At 50.7% G+C, this 16951-nt stretch overlaps 1 protein-coding gene across 3 annotated transcripts in view; it reads left to right on the top strand.

Annotated features, from left to right (window-relative positions):
* VPS37C (VPS37C subunit of ESCRT-I) overlaps positions 1-16951 on the top strand; it is a 30229-nt gene that overhangs the window by 6450 nt on the left and 6828 nt on the right. The window contains exons 1-2 of one of the 3 annotated variants that reach the window (XM_005226860.5): positions 7292-7383; positions 16096-16193. In XM_005226860.5, the coding sequence (XP_005226917.1) occupies positions 16101-16193 (93 nt within the window). In that variant the 5' untranslated portion in view covers positions 7292-7383; positions 16096-16100. Of the gene's footprint in view, positions 1-7291; positions 7384-11540; positions 15467-16095; positions 16194-16951 lie in introns of those variants that run through there. The other 2 variants (XM_024987287.2, NM_001206150.1) reach the window with 2 other exon arrangements.

Here is a 16951-nt window from a genome sequence, read left to right as displayed (position 1 = left end):
GGGGATCTCCTGCAGATTTCCACAGATCTCTCTGTGTGTATCTGTCTCCTGTGAACTCTGGCTACCTAGAGTCCCAGCTCTCTCTTCCCAACTTGGGGAGACTGTTGGACTTTTCCTGGATACCCCCTCCCTGTGCCATGGCCTGGAAACTGTCTAGAGTTGGGACGAGAAGAACTAACCTCGTTTGCTCTGACCCTCTGAGGAATCCATCCTCTGTTGCCTCACATCCAGTGTCTGGAAACTGTTGTTACATTTATTTTGTCTGGTTTGGAGTTCTTTGAAGCAGCAGAGTAAGTCTGGACCCTGGTCCTCTAAGTCTGCCAAAAACAGAAGGTCCCCCTGCTGTCAGCACTCACTGGAGACCTCGTGCATGCATAGGCCTTGACCTTGGTGCAGGCAGGCAGGCGTGAATGAAACATATGCTGGGCCCTTGGGAATCTCCCAGTCTTGCTGGAGAATCATGCTGATTCCTACATAGACATTGCTGCATGGTGTGTTGGGCTTCTCTGGTAGCTCAGTAAAAAAATCCACCTGCAGTGTGGGAGATCTGGGTTCAATCCCTGGGTTGAGAAGATCCCCTGGCAAAGGGAATGGCTATCCAGTCCAGTATTCTTGCCTGGAGAATTCCATGGATAGAGGAGCCTGGAAGATCCATGGGCTTGCAAAGAGTTGGACACCTGAGTGACTAATACTTTCACTTCACTTCATGTAAAGAGCACCATGGGAGGGCAGGATGATGTCTTTGGGAAAAGAGCAAGGAATACTTCCGAGATAGCTGACAATAAGGGATCACCAGGCATTTTCAAGCTGGAGAAGGCATAGGGAAGAAATTCCAGGCTAGGCGGACAGAATAGTAAGAGCAAAGACAGAGCGGCAAACCTTGGGGTTCCTAGAGGACAGGGTCCCCATCTTATTGATCTTTTTAGATGCGGAATATTTGCCAGGTGATCGGAAGCTTTTAGTTTGTTCTGGGAATAGGTAGAACAGAGAGTCAAGTGGAGTCCACAGCCCATGGAGGCGTGGAGGGAGATATAGCTGGAAGAGGAGGCTCAGGCTCTGCTGGTGCAGGGCCTTGAATGCCAAGCTGAAGAGCACAAGGTTTTGAGTGTGATACCAAACACTGGGTGTTTTAAAAACCAGTCTTCAGCAGCCCTGATTGACTGTGTTCTCTGGATTTTCCTGGAGGATGTGGAAGAGTGCTGGAGAAGGCTGAGTCTGCTAAAACCAGGCAGGAAGCTGCCAGAGACCCTGGCTCCTATGGCTCCTGTGCACCAGGAGGGAGAGGAGTCTAGAGCTCACCGTGGTGCTGATACAGCTCAGCCCTGTCTCACCTGTGTGGTGATGGCCTCTGTAGATTGCTGCCTGAGTCATGAGTAGAGTTGAGGAGGCTCAGGCCTGGTTTCTCTTTTTCCATGACTACACTATTGCCACCCCCCCCCACCCCGACAACGCACCTACCTGCCTCTGCTGGACCCAGAAATTTGTAGGGTCAGACATGGCTGGCAGAGGTAGTGTCTGGAGCTGGCCTCACTCTATACCAGCCTAGGATGGCCCCAGGTCAGCTTGGAGAACGAGGCCCCTCATCTTGGAGGTAAAACAGACCCAGTAGCATGACCCTGTACAGATTCCTATTATTTGCCCTGAGTGTGTCTTTGGCTTAACCTTCATCTTGATCCTTGGGATGGTTGAACCTGTTTGCTCAGCCTGGTCTGCAGATGAGAAAGTGTGGGGTGGGGTGGAAGACTGCCAGCTGCAGAGCGAGATCCTTTCTGAGTCATCTCAGCAGTTGGGATGGAATAAAAAGAAATGAAAGTTCGATGTGAAATAGCTTAGCATGTTTTTATTTTCACATCAGAGCCGCAGGGCAGACAAGCAGGAGGCTTCTCTTAAGTGGTTGGGCTGTGTTTTACTGTCGGGAAGTTTCCAGAATGGACTACTTGTTAGATGGCCTATTTTTTTGGCCATCGTATTGACTGAAGCTGAATGCTATTGATCTGAGTTCCATCCAGCCATCTGAGTTCTGTCATCCTATTGACTGATGTGATCTCTGGAAAAATCTGAGGTTTTCTCTCCTTAGTGTCCATGTAAGAAGGGCTTGAGTTAAAACATCAGAATGGGCTGAATGTGGGAACTCAGCCATGGTAATAAGAATCACGACCCTTTATTGAACCTGGCCTGAGAACAGGGTGTTAGTTTTCCCTGGGACCAACTCATTTGTCCTTGTAAAACTCCTGTGTTACAGGTGAGACCGAGGTCTAGGGGGATGAAGTAAGCCACCTCTGCCCCTCCTTACTGCTTCTCCCAAAGACCACTCCAGCTTTCCCATGTGCTCTGTGAGAACCAAGTACTGTTTACTGTGCAGAGCCTGCCCTCGCTTACTCCCTCTGTGCCCTGCTGGAGGATGGGGGATAAGGCAGGTGGTGGAGGGGATGATGGGGATCAACAGGAGTGAGGGGTCAGGGCTGGGGTTTTCCAACTGCCTTCCTGGAAGGTGCCTTGGGGACCCCCATAATGTCAATGGGAAGACTGAGCTGGGAGAGTGCGGCTCTTCCCTTACCCCTTCGCCCAGAGCATGGCCTCTGTGACGTGTCCTGAGCGCTGGGGGGTTGATAAAGTTTTGGAAAACATCAGGAATGGGCTCAGGAGGCACATGGGGAAAGAGGATGGAGGTGCAGGTCCTGACAGCATGTCAGGCTATGCTTAGACTCTTCCCAGCCAAGGTGGTGGAGAGATAAACAGAAGAGGGAAGGGGAAAGCAAATAGATGGTGAGCTTCAGGGAAGGTTGGATGGAGTTAGAAGCAGTGTTTAAAAAAACATTAATCCCTAGGTGCCTGGCAATTTGGAGGTAGGAAGTCCCATTTTGGAGTCTGTGAAAGGATAGCGATGGATGCACCTAAAAGACATTTGAACAATGACTAGATCAAACCTGGTGGTGGACCTCACAGGTTAAGGAACGAGCCTGGAGGGGAGAAGTGAGGATGGAAGGCTGCTGGAAGTGGAGGTCGGGAGGGGAATCTAGTTTGGGGAGAAAAAAGGTGATATGGGTGCCTTCCTGCCCTTGGCACAGTAAATGGCTCCTCACCCCTGGGTCTTCTCACTTGGAACCTGTCTCTGGGGAAAGAGGCATCAGATGGAGTTATTCAGGGGCCTGAGGAGCATCCAGTCATGTAAATATTAATGTCCTGATGATAATGCGCTCCAAAAGCCTTGTCCTGAGAGACCATACATCCCCCATAGATGTATGGGTCCCCTAATATGTGTGGACCTTTGTTCAGATTGGTCTGGAGTCTGTTTCAGAAAGCCATATCCTTTGCTGCCTTCTGGAACCTGCTCTTTCAGAGTTCTCCCACATGGGCCTAGCTGGGAGCCTTGAAGGGTTGTCGGGCAGCACTTTACAACAATTCAGTTCAGTCGTTGAGTCATGTCCAACTCTGCGACCCCATGAATTGCAGCACGCCAGGCCTCCCTGTCCATCACCAACTCCCGGAGTTCACTCAGACTCAAATCCATCGAGTCGGTGATGCCATCCAGCCATCTCATCCTCTGTCGTCCCCTTCTCCTCCTGCCCCCAATCCCTCCCAGCATCAGAGTCTTTTCCAATGAGTCAACTCTTCGCATGAGGTGGCCAAAGTACTGGAGTTTCAGCTTTAGCATCATTCCTTCCAAAGAACACCCAGGACTGATCTCCTTTGGAATGGACTGGTTGGATCTCCTTGCAGTCCAAGGGACTCTCAAGAGTCTTCTCCAACACCACAGTTCAAAAGCATCAATTCTTCGGCACTCAGCTTTCTTCACAGCCCAACTCTCACATCCATACATGACCACAGGAAAAACCATAGCCTTGACTAGACGGACCTTTGTTGGCAAAGTCGTGTCTCTGCTTTTGAATATGCTATCTAGGTTGGTCATAACCTTCCTTCCAAGGAGTAAGTGTCTTTTAATTTCATGGCTACAATCACCATCTGCAGTGATTTTGGAGCCCCCAAAAATAAAATCTGACACTGTTTCCCCATCTTTTGAAAAAGTGTGAGAGTGCATGAGTTAATGCTACCTAGCGCTGGCTTGGTGGTTTTCCTAGCACCTCCACAAGTTTTTGTGTTTATTTCTTGCTAAACTCTTATAACCATCCCATGAAGTTGGTAGAGTTACTCCCGTGTTACCAGTAAGAAACAGAATTAGGAGGCTGAATAATTTGCCCAAGGTCACATAACTAGTAAAAGGTCAAGTTGTTGAGTTAGTTGCTCAGTTATGTCTGAGTCTTTGCAACTCCATGCACTGTGTCCTGCCAGGCTCCTCTACCAGTCCATGGAATTCTCCAGACAAGAATACTGGAGTAGGTAGCCACTCAAGTATCTTCCCAACCCAGGGATCAAACCTGGGTCTCCTGCATTGCAGGCAGATTCTTTACTGTCTAAAGCCCAGTAAAAGGTCAACCTGGGATTTAAATCCAGAATATTGGACTCTCAAGCCTTGAACTCTTTCTACTGCCTTTCACACTGTTTTAACTATTTAGCACTGGGAAGTATGGAGGGATCTCCGACCCCAATCCCAACTCCAGAAATTGCTTAGAAATAAAGGAAACAAAAGAAGTCTTCCTTCTGGAAGACTTCTAGTACATACCACCTTTTCAGATTGTCAAGGCAGGTCAGTTCGACGGTGTTTGGGGGCAAGTGAGAAGTGCATGATGGGTGATTTGCTTTTGTCAAGTCCTGTGGGAAGTTAGGTGACCGAATGTCTGCTTTCTTGATTTAACAGTCGAAATCATCCTGGGAAAAGAAAACTTAATCAGGTCAGAACATATTTCCTCATTAAGCAGTAGGCTTAGAAAGGTTTCTAAGGCAGCCACAGGTGTTTTTGTCACAAGGGGAGAAATGGGGCCATTTCCAAATAACACGCGGAGATTGAACTATGCAGGTTGCCTTGGTAACAGCTTCTTGTGCTGCCCTAGGGAGATGTGAAAAAGGGACAAGAAAAGCCAAGGCTTTTACAACTCTCCTTGCAGTGTGATTTCAGGCTTGAAATAGTTGGCAAGGAAAGGTTGGCTGGTAAGGGTGAGGAGGGGAGTAATCAGAGCCAGTGCTTTAGCTCCTGGTGGAGCCAGGAAAACAGAAGCACTGGCTCAGTCAGAGTTATGGGTTATGGTTCAGAAATAGCAGTTATTTCCTTAACTCAGTATTGAACCCTGGAGACTCAGGAGTCACCTCAAATCATCGGATTGTCCCCCAGGAGGCAGAATGATTAATATTTATTCTGGACTCAGGAGATGACAAAGCCCTCCCAGGGCTGCTTGCTCATGCCAGGCACACATGCAGCCCCCAAGGTGGGATTATCATCATGCTGCCCATTTTACAGATGAGGAAACTGAGGTTAAGGGACGTGTTTGAGGTCACACAGCTAAGGAACTGAGGAGCCAAAGCACAAACCTAGGACCTCAGTCCTCAGATTCTGTTTCTGTTCTGCACCCAGCAGGCGTATGCAGAAGCAAGGGGTGAGGGGCACCACCAGCCGTCTCTAGGACTGCACACCTTACTCTGATCTGAGCGCCCTCCTGTTTAGAAAATGCTGAGTTATGCTTTCAGATTTAACTCCCCATCCCCCGCCCTCTCCTCCGCCCGGCGAGTTTATCCTTGCACAGGATCTAATATCAGTTGGGAGTATTTGTTGTTGAGCTGAACAGTCCCAGGATAGGTCCTCACTGAACGGGAGCCATCAATACCTTGCTGTTTTCCCGCTTGAGGTCAGATCTGGAGGGCTGCCGAGCTGAGGCCTGGCAGGAGTCCCATCAGGACATTCTGCAGCCACCGTCTCAGGAAGTAGTGACCAAGGGCAGCGCTTTGGCCTCCATCCACCGGGGGTTGTGTAGTCACTTCGGGGCCTCATTATCTTCCACTCGATCGTGTTTCCCGTGTTCAAGGTACATGAGCTCGATTTCATTAAGATAGAGAGTAGTGGAAAGAAGATGAGGGCAAGACGGCAAGCAGCAGAACCAGTGGCCGGAGAGTTCATGACCCCTCCCCATGCTGTGAGGTTTGGCAAGGCCAGGGTCACACCTGGAGACTGCCGCCTTGTCTCTGGCTGGCGCTGCTCCAGCTTGGTCAGCCCCTACACCAAGGCAGAAGCTGGGCTCCAGGACACCTGAGAAATGTCTGTCTTCTCACCCCTCTCACATGTGCCTTCCTTCTGCGGAGTCTGTCCTCCCCGCATGTGTCTCTCATGGAGGATGTGATGTTGATGTCAGGTGGCAAACCACAGCGCACCCCGCGGTTGTTACAACTTTGAACTGGTTACTGAAATTTTAAAAATGGGGAGACGTCACAGCTTGTGGGTTTCTAGCCTCCCTTGGAGACCAGGCAGGTCTGGTCACGCTGGGCCTGCCCTCCAGGAGGTGCACGAGCTGGGATGGAGCTTTCAGGGGAGACAGTCTCTGACACACCTACTTGTGTAGGCATCTGAGTTTGTGAGCTATGTTGGGGGTGAAAGCTCAGAGGAGAAAAAAGAAAGACAGGAAGGAAGGAAAGGAAAAGAAAAGAGGAAGTTTCTCTCTCAGTGAGCAATCGGTAATACATTGTCTCTTCTCAGTGAAGGGAACACAGATCAGCTCCTGTTCCTTTCCGGGCTAGGTCCCAGTCTGATCTCTGCCTCAGTCCCAATCTGATCTCCTTAGGGTGGGAGGTAGCACCCCCCACAGAGCTGTTGTCTCTGTGCCTGTGGACGCTCTGTGAGTGGCTCCCGTGGCGGCCTTGCTGTCACCTGCCCCTGACCCTCTGACTCCTGTTCTAACACCAGTCTCCTCTACAGGAAGGCCTCCTGGGCTCCCAGCACCCCAATCCCTCAGAGCTGACCCCCTACCAACTCCTCACTCCACTCTCACCTGTGTTCACTATGCTTCCTGTTGAGATGTTTCTTTTTAAAAAACAGAACTGAGTTCCTAGAGAGCATCAGTTTTAACATAAGTCTGTGTCTGGTTCGTAATCAGAAGTCAATAAACATTTATTCCCCTCCCTCTGCTCCCACTTACCCTTCCTGCTTTCATCTGGAGCCATGCTCTGTCCTTGCCTTATATTAACTATTCCTTAAATGTTCATTCAGTGAAGCAGGAATAAATGAATGAAGGCTGAAGATAGAAGAAGCCCCGCCCTCATCACCCTGTGTCCCGTGTGACTTGCCCACCAGCCAACTCCCTGCCGCCGGCTGTTTTTCTTAGCATTCCCTGCGCTGTGTGTCAGCCTCTGCCGGGCCCTGGGGATACAGCGGCCGACAAGAACTCTCCTTGCCATCAAGGGGCTTGCCTCTCCTCGCCTCGCCTCTTCTCTCTTGGCCCCTCCCATGGGCAGTCTGCAGGCACTGCCCAAGAAGTGCCCAGGCTCCTTCTGGGCACTGTGGTAAGTGGGAGGGGGTCCAGTCCAGGGCCACAGTGCCGAGGGCTGAGGTCACTGGAGTTGTTAGGCCTCCAGAGGCAAAAGCATATGGCCTATGTATCCCCAAGAGCTTCTCCATAACCCTTCCCCGACCCCGTCCTCCACTTGATGGCTTCCCTGGGTTGTGGCCAGTTTGAGAACCAGTAGTCTGGATTCCTCTGCCACTTTGGATGATCTGGAGGCAGAACACTGATGGCAGCAGATGGGTAACCCCAGACTTTGGGGGTACCTGCTTTGTGGGCCTGGGCAGAATACTGTCTGTTCTCCACCCCATCCCCAACCCCTTCTACAAATTATGAGAAACGCTTGCTGCTCTCAGCCTCCATGGGTGTCTTGGGATCAGGCAGTGTCTGTGGACTTCTGAAGCAAAGGCATCAGAAATTAACTTGCAGGGGTGGGCGATGCCTCAGTAAATCTTGTAAGGTGGAACTTGCCCACTCCTCAGGTCAGCGGGCATCTTTGTGAGCCACCTCTACCCGGGAGGCAGGGACTGGGGAGGGCCAAGGTGTTCAGCGGCTTGCCTGGGCTTGTAATCTCTGCAGCTCAGATAACGTTATAACTAAACACTACCCTCATCTCTCCTCTGTGTCACTTGTGAAGTCAGAATACCAGGATAGGATGGGACTCTGGCCTGTGGTAACAATTTGTAGGAACTTGGGCAATACAGCCGTTTACGGGACCTTGCGCAGTACCCTGTTTGTCTCTGGCTTTCATCTCTGAAATAGGGGTAATCATGCCCTGAGTTCACTTTACTTACTAGACAGTTTATATAAATTAATGGGAGAGTTTGCAAAGGGCTTTGATTTCAGAAGAAGGGAGCCATGGAACCATTAGCGTCCCTTTGACAAGGGAGGAAAATTGAGTGGGACACATTTGATCGTGGGATCCTGAGCAGACCTCATCCAGAGGAGATGGGGACCTGGGGCTCTTACACGGGCCAGCAGCGCCTTGTGGGGCAGTATGAGCAGAGGCAACTGGGTGAGCAGAGCCTGGTGCAAGGAGCAGCCAGCCAGGTCAGGGCTTCTACGTCTGGCGTCCCCTCTCTTGTCTCTAAAGGGCTTCCCTGGTGGCTCAAACTGTAAAGAATCCACCTGCAATACAGGAGACCCAGGTTCGATCCCTGGATCGGGAAGATCCCCTGGAGGAGGAAATGGTTACCCACTCCAGTATTCTTGCTTGGAGAATTCCATGGACAGAGAAGCCTGATGGGCTACAGTGCATCAGGTCGAAAGGTTACATGCCATTCTACCTCAGTTTCACCATCTGTGAAATGGGCATGATAGAATTGAGAGGGACGTTGAGGGATTCCCTGGTGGCTCAGGCCCTGGTGGCTCAGAGGTTAAAGCTTCTGCCTGCAATGCGGCAGACTTGGGTTTGATCCCTGGGTCGGGAAGATCCCCTGGAGAAGGAAATGGCAACCCACTCCAGTATTCTTGCCTGGAGAATCCCATGGACAGAGGAGCTTGGTGGGCTACAGTCCAACGGGGTCACAAAGAGTCGGACACGACTGAGTGACTTCACTTTCACTTTCACTTTGAGTTAGAAACCAGAGAAGGTGGATTAAGAAGAAAAGCACTGTAGCCCACATCCCACTGTGGCCAAGTACATTTCACCTGAAAACTTGCTACATGAAAGAGATCTACTTCTGGTAGTGTGGAGAACATCAGAATTGCAGGCTGACCTCGAGGGTTTATTCTCATGACCTGCATGAAATGGAGCTGTTTCATACCTGAAGTTCTTGAGGCATTTCAAAAATGCATGCTTTGAAGTCTACAATGAAAGAGAATTGACACAAGAGAGGCTTTGTATGACCGTGGGACTGAGATGGTCTTTCTCTTGTCTTTGAGAGTAGCCATTTCCTTATCCTGAATATTCTTTGGAAGGACTGTTGCTGAAACTCCACCTGATGTGAAGAACTGACTCATAGGAAAAGACCCTGATATGCTGGGAAGGATTGAAAGCAAAAGGAGAAGGGGATGGCAGAGGCTGAGATGGTTGAATAGCATCACCGACTCAGTGGACTTGAATTTGAGCAAACTCCGGGAGGTAGTGGAAGACAGAGGAGCCTGGCATGCTTCGGTCCATGGGGTCGAAAAGAGTCGGACACGACTTAGCAACTGAACAGTAGCAACAACAACAAATCTTTCCCAATCAGGGAATGGCAGAGAGTCATCACAAGAGGGTGGATGAATGCCAGGTTGAGCACATACCAGCATGTTCCCCACACAGAATGGAATCCTTTTCCCCAGCCAGGGGGCCTGATCCAGGGAGAGACGGTTTAATTAGGAGAGCTGTATGTTTCAATTCCTTGCCCACTTTGGGGGTGAGTTCTCACTGCCTAAAAGACATGTGATTGTCCAGGTCACCAGGTAGATAGATGTGTCGGGTTTTTGCCACAGGAGTTTAAAGCCATTAAACAGAGCCAGGTGTGGGACTTCAGATGGCAGAGGAAGGTCCTCGTTTGGACGGCGGTTGGAGGGGGAGGCAGTTCTGGGGGGCCGTGTGTAGTGGCAAAGACGGACACACCCTGGAATCCCCTGGGGTACTCATTTGCTTTTTTTTCTAAATCAGCCACCATTCTTTTTTTTTTTTTTTTTAGTTTTTATGCTTTTTATTTTTTTAAAAAAAAATTTAATTGGAGGATAATTGCTTTACAATATTGTGTTGGTTTCTGCCATATATCAACATGAATCAGCCATAGATACTCATACATCAAGATGAATAACCCCTCCCTCTTGAACCGCCCTCCCATTTCCCACCTGACCCCATCCCATCCCTCTAGGTCATCACCGGCCACCTGATTTGAGCTCCCTGTATCATCCAGCAAATTTCCCCTGGCTATGTGTTTTACATACAGTAATTTATACGTTTTCATGCTACTCTCTCAGTTCATCCCACCCTCTCCTTCCCTCCACTGTATCCACAAATCTGTTCTCTATGTCTGCATCTCCATTGCTACCCTGCTAGTAGGTTCCATCTTTCTAGATTCCATATATTTCCATTAATATATGATACTGGTTTTTCTGACTTACTTCACTCCATGTAACATGCTCTAGGTTCATCCACCTCATTAGGACTGACTCAAATGTGTTCTTTTATATGACTGAGTAGTATTCAGTAATATATATGTACCATAATGTCTTTATCCATCCGTCAGTGGATATCTAGGTTGCTTGCATGTCCTAGCTATTGTAAATAGTGCTGCGACAAAACGTTGCGGTACATACGGCTCTTTCAGTTATGGTTTTCTCAGGGTATATGCCCAGTAGAGGAGTTGTTGGGTCATATGGGCTTCCAGGTGGCGCTAGTGGTAAAGAACCTGCCTGCCAGTGCAGGAGACAGAAGAGACGTGAGTTTGATTCCTGGGTTGGGAAGATCCCCTGGAGGAGGAAATGGCAACCCACCGCCGTATTCTTGCCTAGAGAATCCCATGGACAGAGGAGCCTGGCAGACTACAGTCCATAGGGTCACAAAGAGTCCAGTATCACTGAAGTGACTTAGCACAGCACATCATGGTAATTCTATTCCTAGGATTTTTTTTTTTCTTTATTTAACACAAGAAAGTCTCCTTTCTTGCTCAATATCTGCAGTGACTTATTACCAAACTTTGATGACAAGTTACATCCTTGCTGCTGTCCCTCTTCCTAGTGGAAGCAGCAGTCTCATACAGGTTTTAGCAACATCAGGCCCCCTTTGTGTGACCTTGAACTTTCAAGCGCTGGGGGAAGACTTGGCCGCTTTGCTGTCACAGACGCACCCGCGATCACCCGCATACACTACAAATTCACAAAGGATGGACGTGCACACTTGATGCACAGAGGCGGCTGCACTACCCTTTGGGCAGCCCCAGTAGAAAAGGAGATGAGAATGTTGTAAAATAACTTGAAAGTTTTAGAAAGATTTTGTTTTAGTGACTTTCTTCTAATCAAAACATTTCCATTTTGGGGAGAAGGGTAGCGGAGGGAAAGTGGCTGGTGAAACCCATTAAGGAAGCCAGGCCTCTCGGGGGGCTACAGGGGGTCTAGCGTCAGCGCCTCTTGCTCGTGATGAGCCCCCAGGACCCCCTCAGCCCCCCACCCCCCAACACCCAGCCTGCATGCAGGGTGAGTCTCCTGGCCTGCTTGAAGCCTGGCGGCGTGGCGGGTGTGCCCGTCGTATGGATCTGCCTGCGGAGGCCGCGGCACTGGGGCTGTCCTCTCCAGACCGCACACCCATGTTCTGCTGGTTGGTCTGGACTCTGCAGTGGCCTCACTCGGTGATGCTCAGTGTCACGGGGCTGCACACCCAGAGTTAAATCCCGGAGGGAAAGAACCCTGTTCTCACATGCCAGCCCCCCTTCCATGCCTGCATGAGCCAGGCCGTCAGCACCCGGAGAGCAGTGCATGTGGAGGCTTGGTAGACACTCGGCAGAAACAGCACAGGAAGATTGAGCCCCCTGAAAACGTCATTAAATTAGTCGTTTATGCTAAGTGAGGGAAGTCAAGGCAGGGGAAAGCCAGATGCTCTATGATTTCACTAAAAAACAAATGAACAAGCATAGCCTAACAAAAACAGAGTCATAGATACAGAGAACAAACAGGCAGGGGTGCGGTGGGGTGAGGGAGAACCAAGAAGTACAAACTTGCAGCTGCAAAATAAAGGAGTCACGCGTGTACAGTGTGGAGAGTACAGTCAATAACTACTATCTTTGTAGGGTGACTGAGCCTAACCAGACTTGTTTGGTGGTCATTTTGAAATGTATGGAAGCAAATCACTGTGTTACATACCAGGAATTAACAAGGTTGTAGGTCAATCACACTTCAAAAGAACAAATATACAAATAAACTTAGAAAAAGATCAGGTTACTGGTTACTAGAGACGGGGGTGGGGAGTGGGGGAGAGGAATTGGAGGAGGACCATCAAAAGGTACAAACTTCCATTATAGGGTAGATAATCGATAGGGATGATAAAGATATCATGATAAATATAATTGATAACAGTTTATAAGTTTTACTTATAAAAATGCAATTTATAGAGACAACATAAGTGTAATTAACACCATATGTTACATTTGAAAGTCGTTAAGAAGGAAAGTCCCGAGAGTTCTCATCACACACACACACACACACACGTTTTTTCCTTTCTTTAATTTTGTTACCTGTAGGAAATGATGGATGTTCCCTAAAATTATGGTCATCGTCTCATGATGCGAGTCAAATCATTATATTCTACACCTTTAACTTACACAGTGCTATATGTGACTTATATCTCAGTAAAACTGGGAAGAAGGGAAGGAAGGGAGAGAAAGGAAGGAAGGGGGGAAGAAAGAAAGAATGAATAAATCATGGAGATTCTGAAGCTCTGGGTCTAGGGAACTTGGGACTCTGGCTTTCAGCAGGGACCCCCGGCGATGCTGCTGCAGATGGTGAGAAGAGTCTTGGACTGATTCAGGTACTGCCCCCTCCAGGCCTGGTGACCCTGGACACCTCTCTGAGCCTCATCTCTGAGGTTGGATAATAGCGAGACTCACTGTGTAATGAGGTTATGGGCGTTCTGGTGACAACAAAGACTTATGTAGTGCTACAGTGTGCCAGGCACTGCTGTTTTACAGCTGGAGAAACGGGCACAGTGAGATTAAATAACACACCTAGTAAGTGGCAGAAATGAGCTTCAAACCTAGGCAGTCTGGCTCCTGAGTCTATGCACCTAACATCTAAGGCCAGTGGTTCTCAAAGTGTGTTCCAGGGGATCTCTGAGAACCCTGTCAGGCTGTCCATGAGGTCAGAGTGGTTTTTGTAACCTAGGGCATTATTTTCCTTTTTCCTTTCTTTCTTGAATGAATACACAGGGAAGTTTTCAGAGGGTTCACGACACAACATCCTTCTGACGGCAAGTGTGTGTATGCTTTCGTGTTCTTGTGTTTTAAGAATCCCTTACTTTTAATTTTGATATTTATCAATAGCTAAGATCCACATAAACGAGAACTCTTTGAGGTCTCCACAGTGTTATGAGTGACAGGTGTCCTGAGACCGAAAAGTGTGCCATCAGCTCTTGAAGCTGTGCCGCCTTGAATGTGGTCTCACTGTGCGTGACTGGGGCACCTCCCATGGTAAGTGGTCGGGGGAGAGTGGGGGCCCATCCCGGGGAGCAGGTGCGTGGTGAGCGAGTCTGGACCTGCTGGGGCCCTCTCAGGTGGCACAGCAGAAACTGCACTGTTTGTCTGCAGCCAGCCAGCTGCCCACACTGGAGCGTCCATCCTCAGTCTGGGGGTGTCTCTGTGCCCAGCTCTAACTTTAGAAAGGAGCAGACATCCTCGTGTGGCAGGTCCCTCCCCTCGTGGTGGAGCCAGGCCAGCTGCCACTGAGGCCTGCAAGTCTGGGCTGTGTTGGAGGCTTTAGTAACCGATAAGTAACTTCCACAGCACTGGAGCCTTCTGTCAGCATTTGTTTTAGGCCAGGTCTCACACCGAGCCAGCGCTTTTCCTGTGTTGACCATTGCACTGACCCATTTTACAGAGGAAGAACCTGAGGCCAAGGGTGAGTTCACTGAGCCATTTCCCACAGTGGCAAGTGGCAGAGCCTGGGACTCAGACGAGATCAGTCTGACGGAGCCCAGGCCCCTGACATTCCAGGTCTGCAGAATGTTGCTCCGTTCCCCTTGCTCGTCTCGCTCGTGGCATACTCACTAGGTTTGTAGAATAATAAATGCAGGGGGGAAGCCTCCCCAGTGGTCTTCCCTGGTGGCTCAGTGGTAAGGAATCCGCCTGCCAATGCAGGAGACATGGGAGATGTGGGTTCAATCCCTGGGTCAGGAAGATCCCCTAGAGAAAGAAACGGCAACCCACTCCAGTATTCTTCCCTGGGAAATCCCATGGACAGAAGAACCTGGCAGACTGCAGCGCGTGGGGTCACGAAAGAATCGGACTTAGTGACTAAACAGCCACAACGGGGGGCCTCCCCAGTTCTGCTCCTTCCCCAGACCCTCACTGTCAACCTTTAGACCAAGCTTGTCGGGAGTCTCAGAGTGAGGTGTAGACAGAGTGCAGATTTCTGACCCTGCCCCTGGTAACCTTTCTGATCCCCACCCACCAGTGGGACAGTTGCCCCCACCTCGCAGGAGCAGGAGAGGCGGTGCGTTGTGAAACTCGCACCACGGCGTGCAGTCCCTAGTGGCCTCTGTTGCACATGACCAGCAGCGAGCCGTCGTCTTTCTCAGAATCTGGCCTTGGACCAGCTGCGTCCACATCTCCAGGAGATTTCCGGGCCCCACTCTGGCCTACGACGCAGGGCTCTGAGGGTGCAGCTGTGGCTCCTGTGTTCTCAGCGAGCATCCCCCAACCCCGGGGGGTTCAGGTGCTCAGCAAAGCTTGGCATCCTTGTCGTGGAGGTTGGGGGCAACATTCAGCCCTCAGTAGGTAACAGAAAGTGGGGGTGGCCCTACAGAGGTCTGTCGGTCAGGTGACCATTTAATCGGTTATCTAAACCAGGACACTTCGGAGCATGAAAAGGGGCACCTTTAATAGCCACACTGGTGCATGAAGGCTGAACCTGGGCCTTCCTGGCAGAGGTGTCACGTGGTCTCCGTTGATGGGTTTCTCCTTCGTCTTTCTGCTGCCCTGGAGATGCCTTCCCCTCCTAGTCCAGATGAGGAAGCAAGACTGGAGGTCACCTCTGGCCACACAGCTGTAACCCTGGGCCTGGACTCTGCGGCGCCCCCTCAGCCCAGTCATCATTCCTGCCGAGCCATAGCACAGAGGGGCGATGGGGACTCCGGGTTTCTGTAGCATCGGGATCCTAGGAAAACTGGCAGAGCCTTTGTAGTGAAAAATCTGGGCTATAAAACACGTGTCTGAAAATGATGAGAACAGATGAGAACAGAGGATGCTGTCAGCAGAAGGGAAGTGAGCCCTGAGTGTGTTAGTGCTTCCTCTTCTCCCTGGAGCTCTGTCCTCTTGGGGCCTGGCTGTGACCTCGTGTCACACAGTCATCGATCCACACCCTCCTGGGCAGAGTGATGGGGAGAGGGCCGCGGAAACCAGCTCTTCCATCGAAGCAGGCATCCTGTTCGGGTCAGTCGATTTCCTTTCCTTCTGGTACCTGCAGGGGCCAGTTTGGTGGCAATTTCTGGTTCTTCTCTGATGAGGACATGCATGTGACAGTTCGTTTTTGTGGCACATGAGGGTTCATTTTGTGGCACGTGGAGCTGCAGAGAATGCTTGTGGCAAACCCAAGGTGGTTCTTGTGCTAAACATGACAGGCAGGGAGGCGCCCGAAGCTGGCAAGACACTTCTATTCAGACAGAAATAGACACCTCCTAGAGCGTGTGCTGGCATCAGGGCTTGCAGGCGGCCTTGGGCCAAGTTTAGTCTCTGTCCCTGCCTGTCCGCCTCCCGCCTTTCCTGTCTGCTTCTTGGAGAGCTTCATCTAGCACCTCCAGGAATCGTGGTTTTGCCTCTGGCCACCCAGTTCCTCTGCATATCCTGCGGTTCATGGTTTGGGTGAAGGAGCAGCTTCTTGGTTTCCCTGGGAACAGGGGATGAGCAGGGTAGCTGGACTGTGCCCTCCCTGGGCCTCCCTGTGGACTGGCAGCATCGCTGGGAAACTCCAGTTAGTCTTTAACAGATGATGAACATGGGCTCAGGGGTCCCTTCCACCCGAGCTGCCCCTCTCTCACTTCAGTGTCCTTCTGTGATCCCAGGAAAGATGGAAACGCTGAAAGACAAGACCCTGGAGGAGCTGGAGGAGATGCAGAACGACCCGGAGGCCATCGACCGACTGGCCCAGGACTCCCCGGAGGTAGGGGAGGCTGTCATGGGGCCAGAGATGGCGGATGGGACTGGGTCCCTCCTCAGGGATGCTGGCTTGTTGGGAGTTTGGGCCAGGTCTCTTTCCCTTTTCTGTGGCCTTCTCCCTGATTTGGGCCCATCCAGAGGAGCCCCTGGGGTCTCAGTCCGGTTCCTGAGCCCTCTGGGAGTTCTGGGGAAGGGGGAAGGGCAGGGCCAGGGAGCCCAGGGCCCCAGCCAACTCTGGCTCCCAGTGTCTTCAGGGACCCACGTGCCCACTGAGCCCCTACCCTGTTGCTCCATCCTGGCTTTGGAGGCATTTCTAAAAACACTGGGTCTGTCGTGTAGCCACCTTTTGCCTACAACCTTGTTTGGCCCTGCATCTCTAGGAGAGCCGTTCTGGGACTGGGATTAGTTCATCTCCTGTTTAATCCGTTTCAGTCATAACACACACCTAATCACCTACAGCTCCTAGTCACCACCCTCACGGGAATAAGCCACCTTCTGAAAGTACAGAGCTTTACATTTTATAAAGGGCGCCTTCCCTTCGCCTTGACCCTGTGACTCCCCTGCAAGGTCAAAGAGGTCAGTTGACCAGATGTGGCTGCAGAGCGGGCCGTGCCCATGGCCATGCCTTGAGTGGCCGCAGTCCGCACGCCGTCGCCTCCTGCCCCTGATGGTTGGGAGACACGGACATTTCGGCGAGATCATTGATCGACCTTTGGCATGTGCTTCTGTCTTTGCTGATGAACCATGCCGTTTGTCTCTTCT

Source organism: Bos taurus, chromosome 29 (assembly GCF_002263795.3).
Source record: "Bos taurus isolate L1 Dominette 01449 registration number 42190680 breed Hereford chromosome 29, ARS-UCD2.0, whole genome shotgun sequence".
NCBI classification, from domain to species: Eukaryota; Metazoa; Chordata; class Mammalia; order Artiodactyla; family Bovidae; genus Bos; species Bos taurus.
This window is presented reverse-complemented; position numbering and strand designations above follow the sequence as displayed.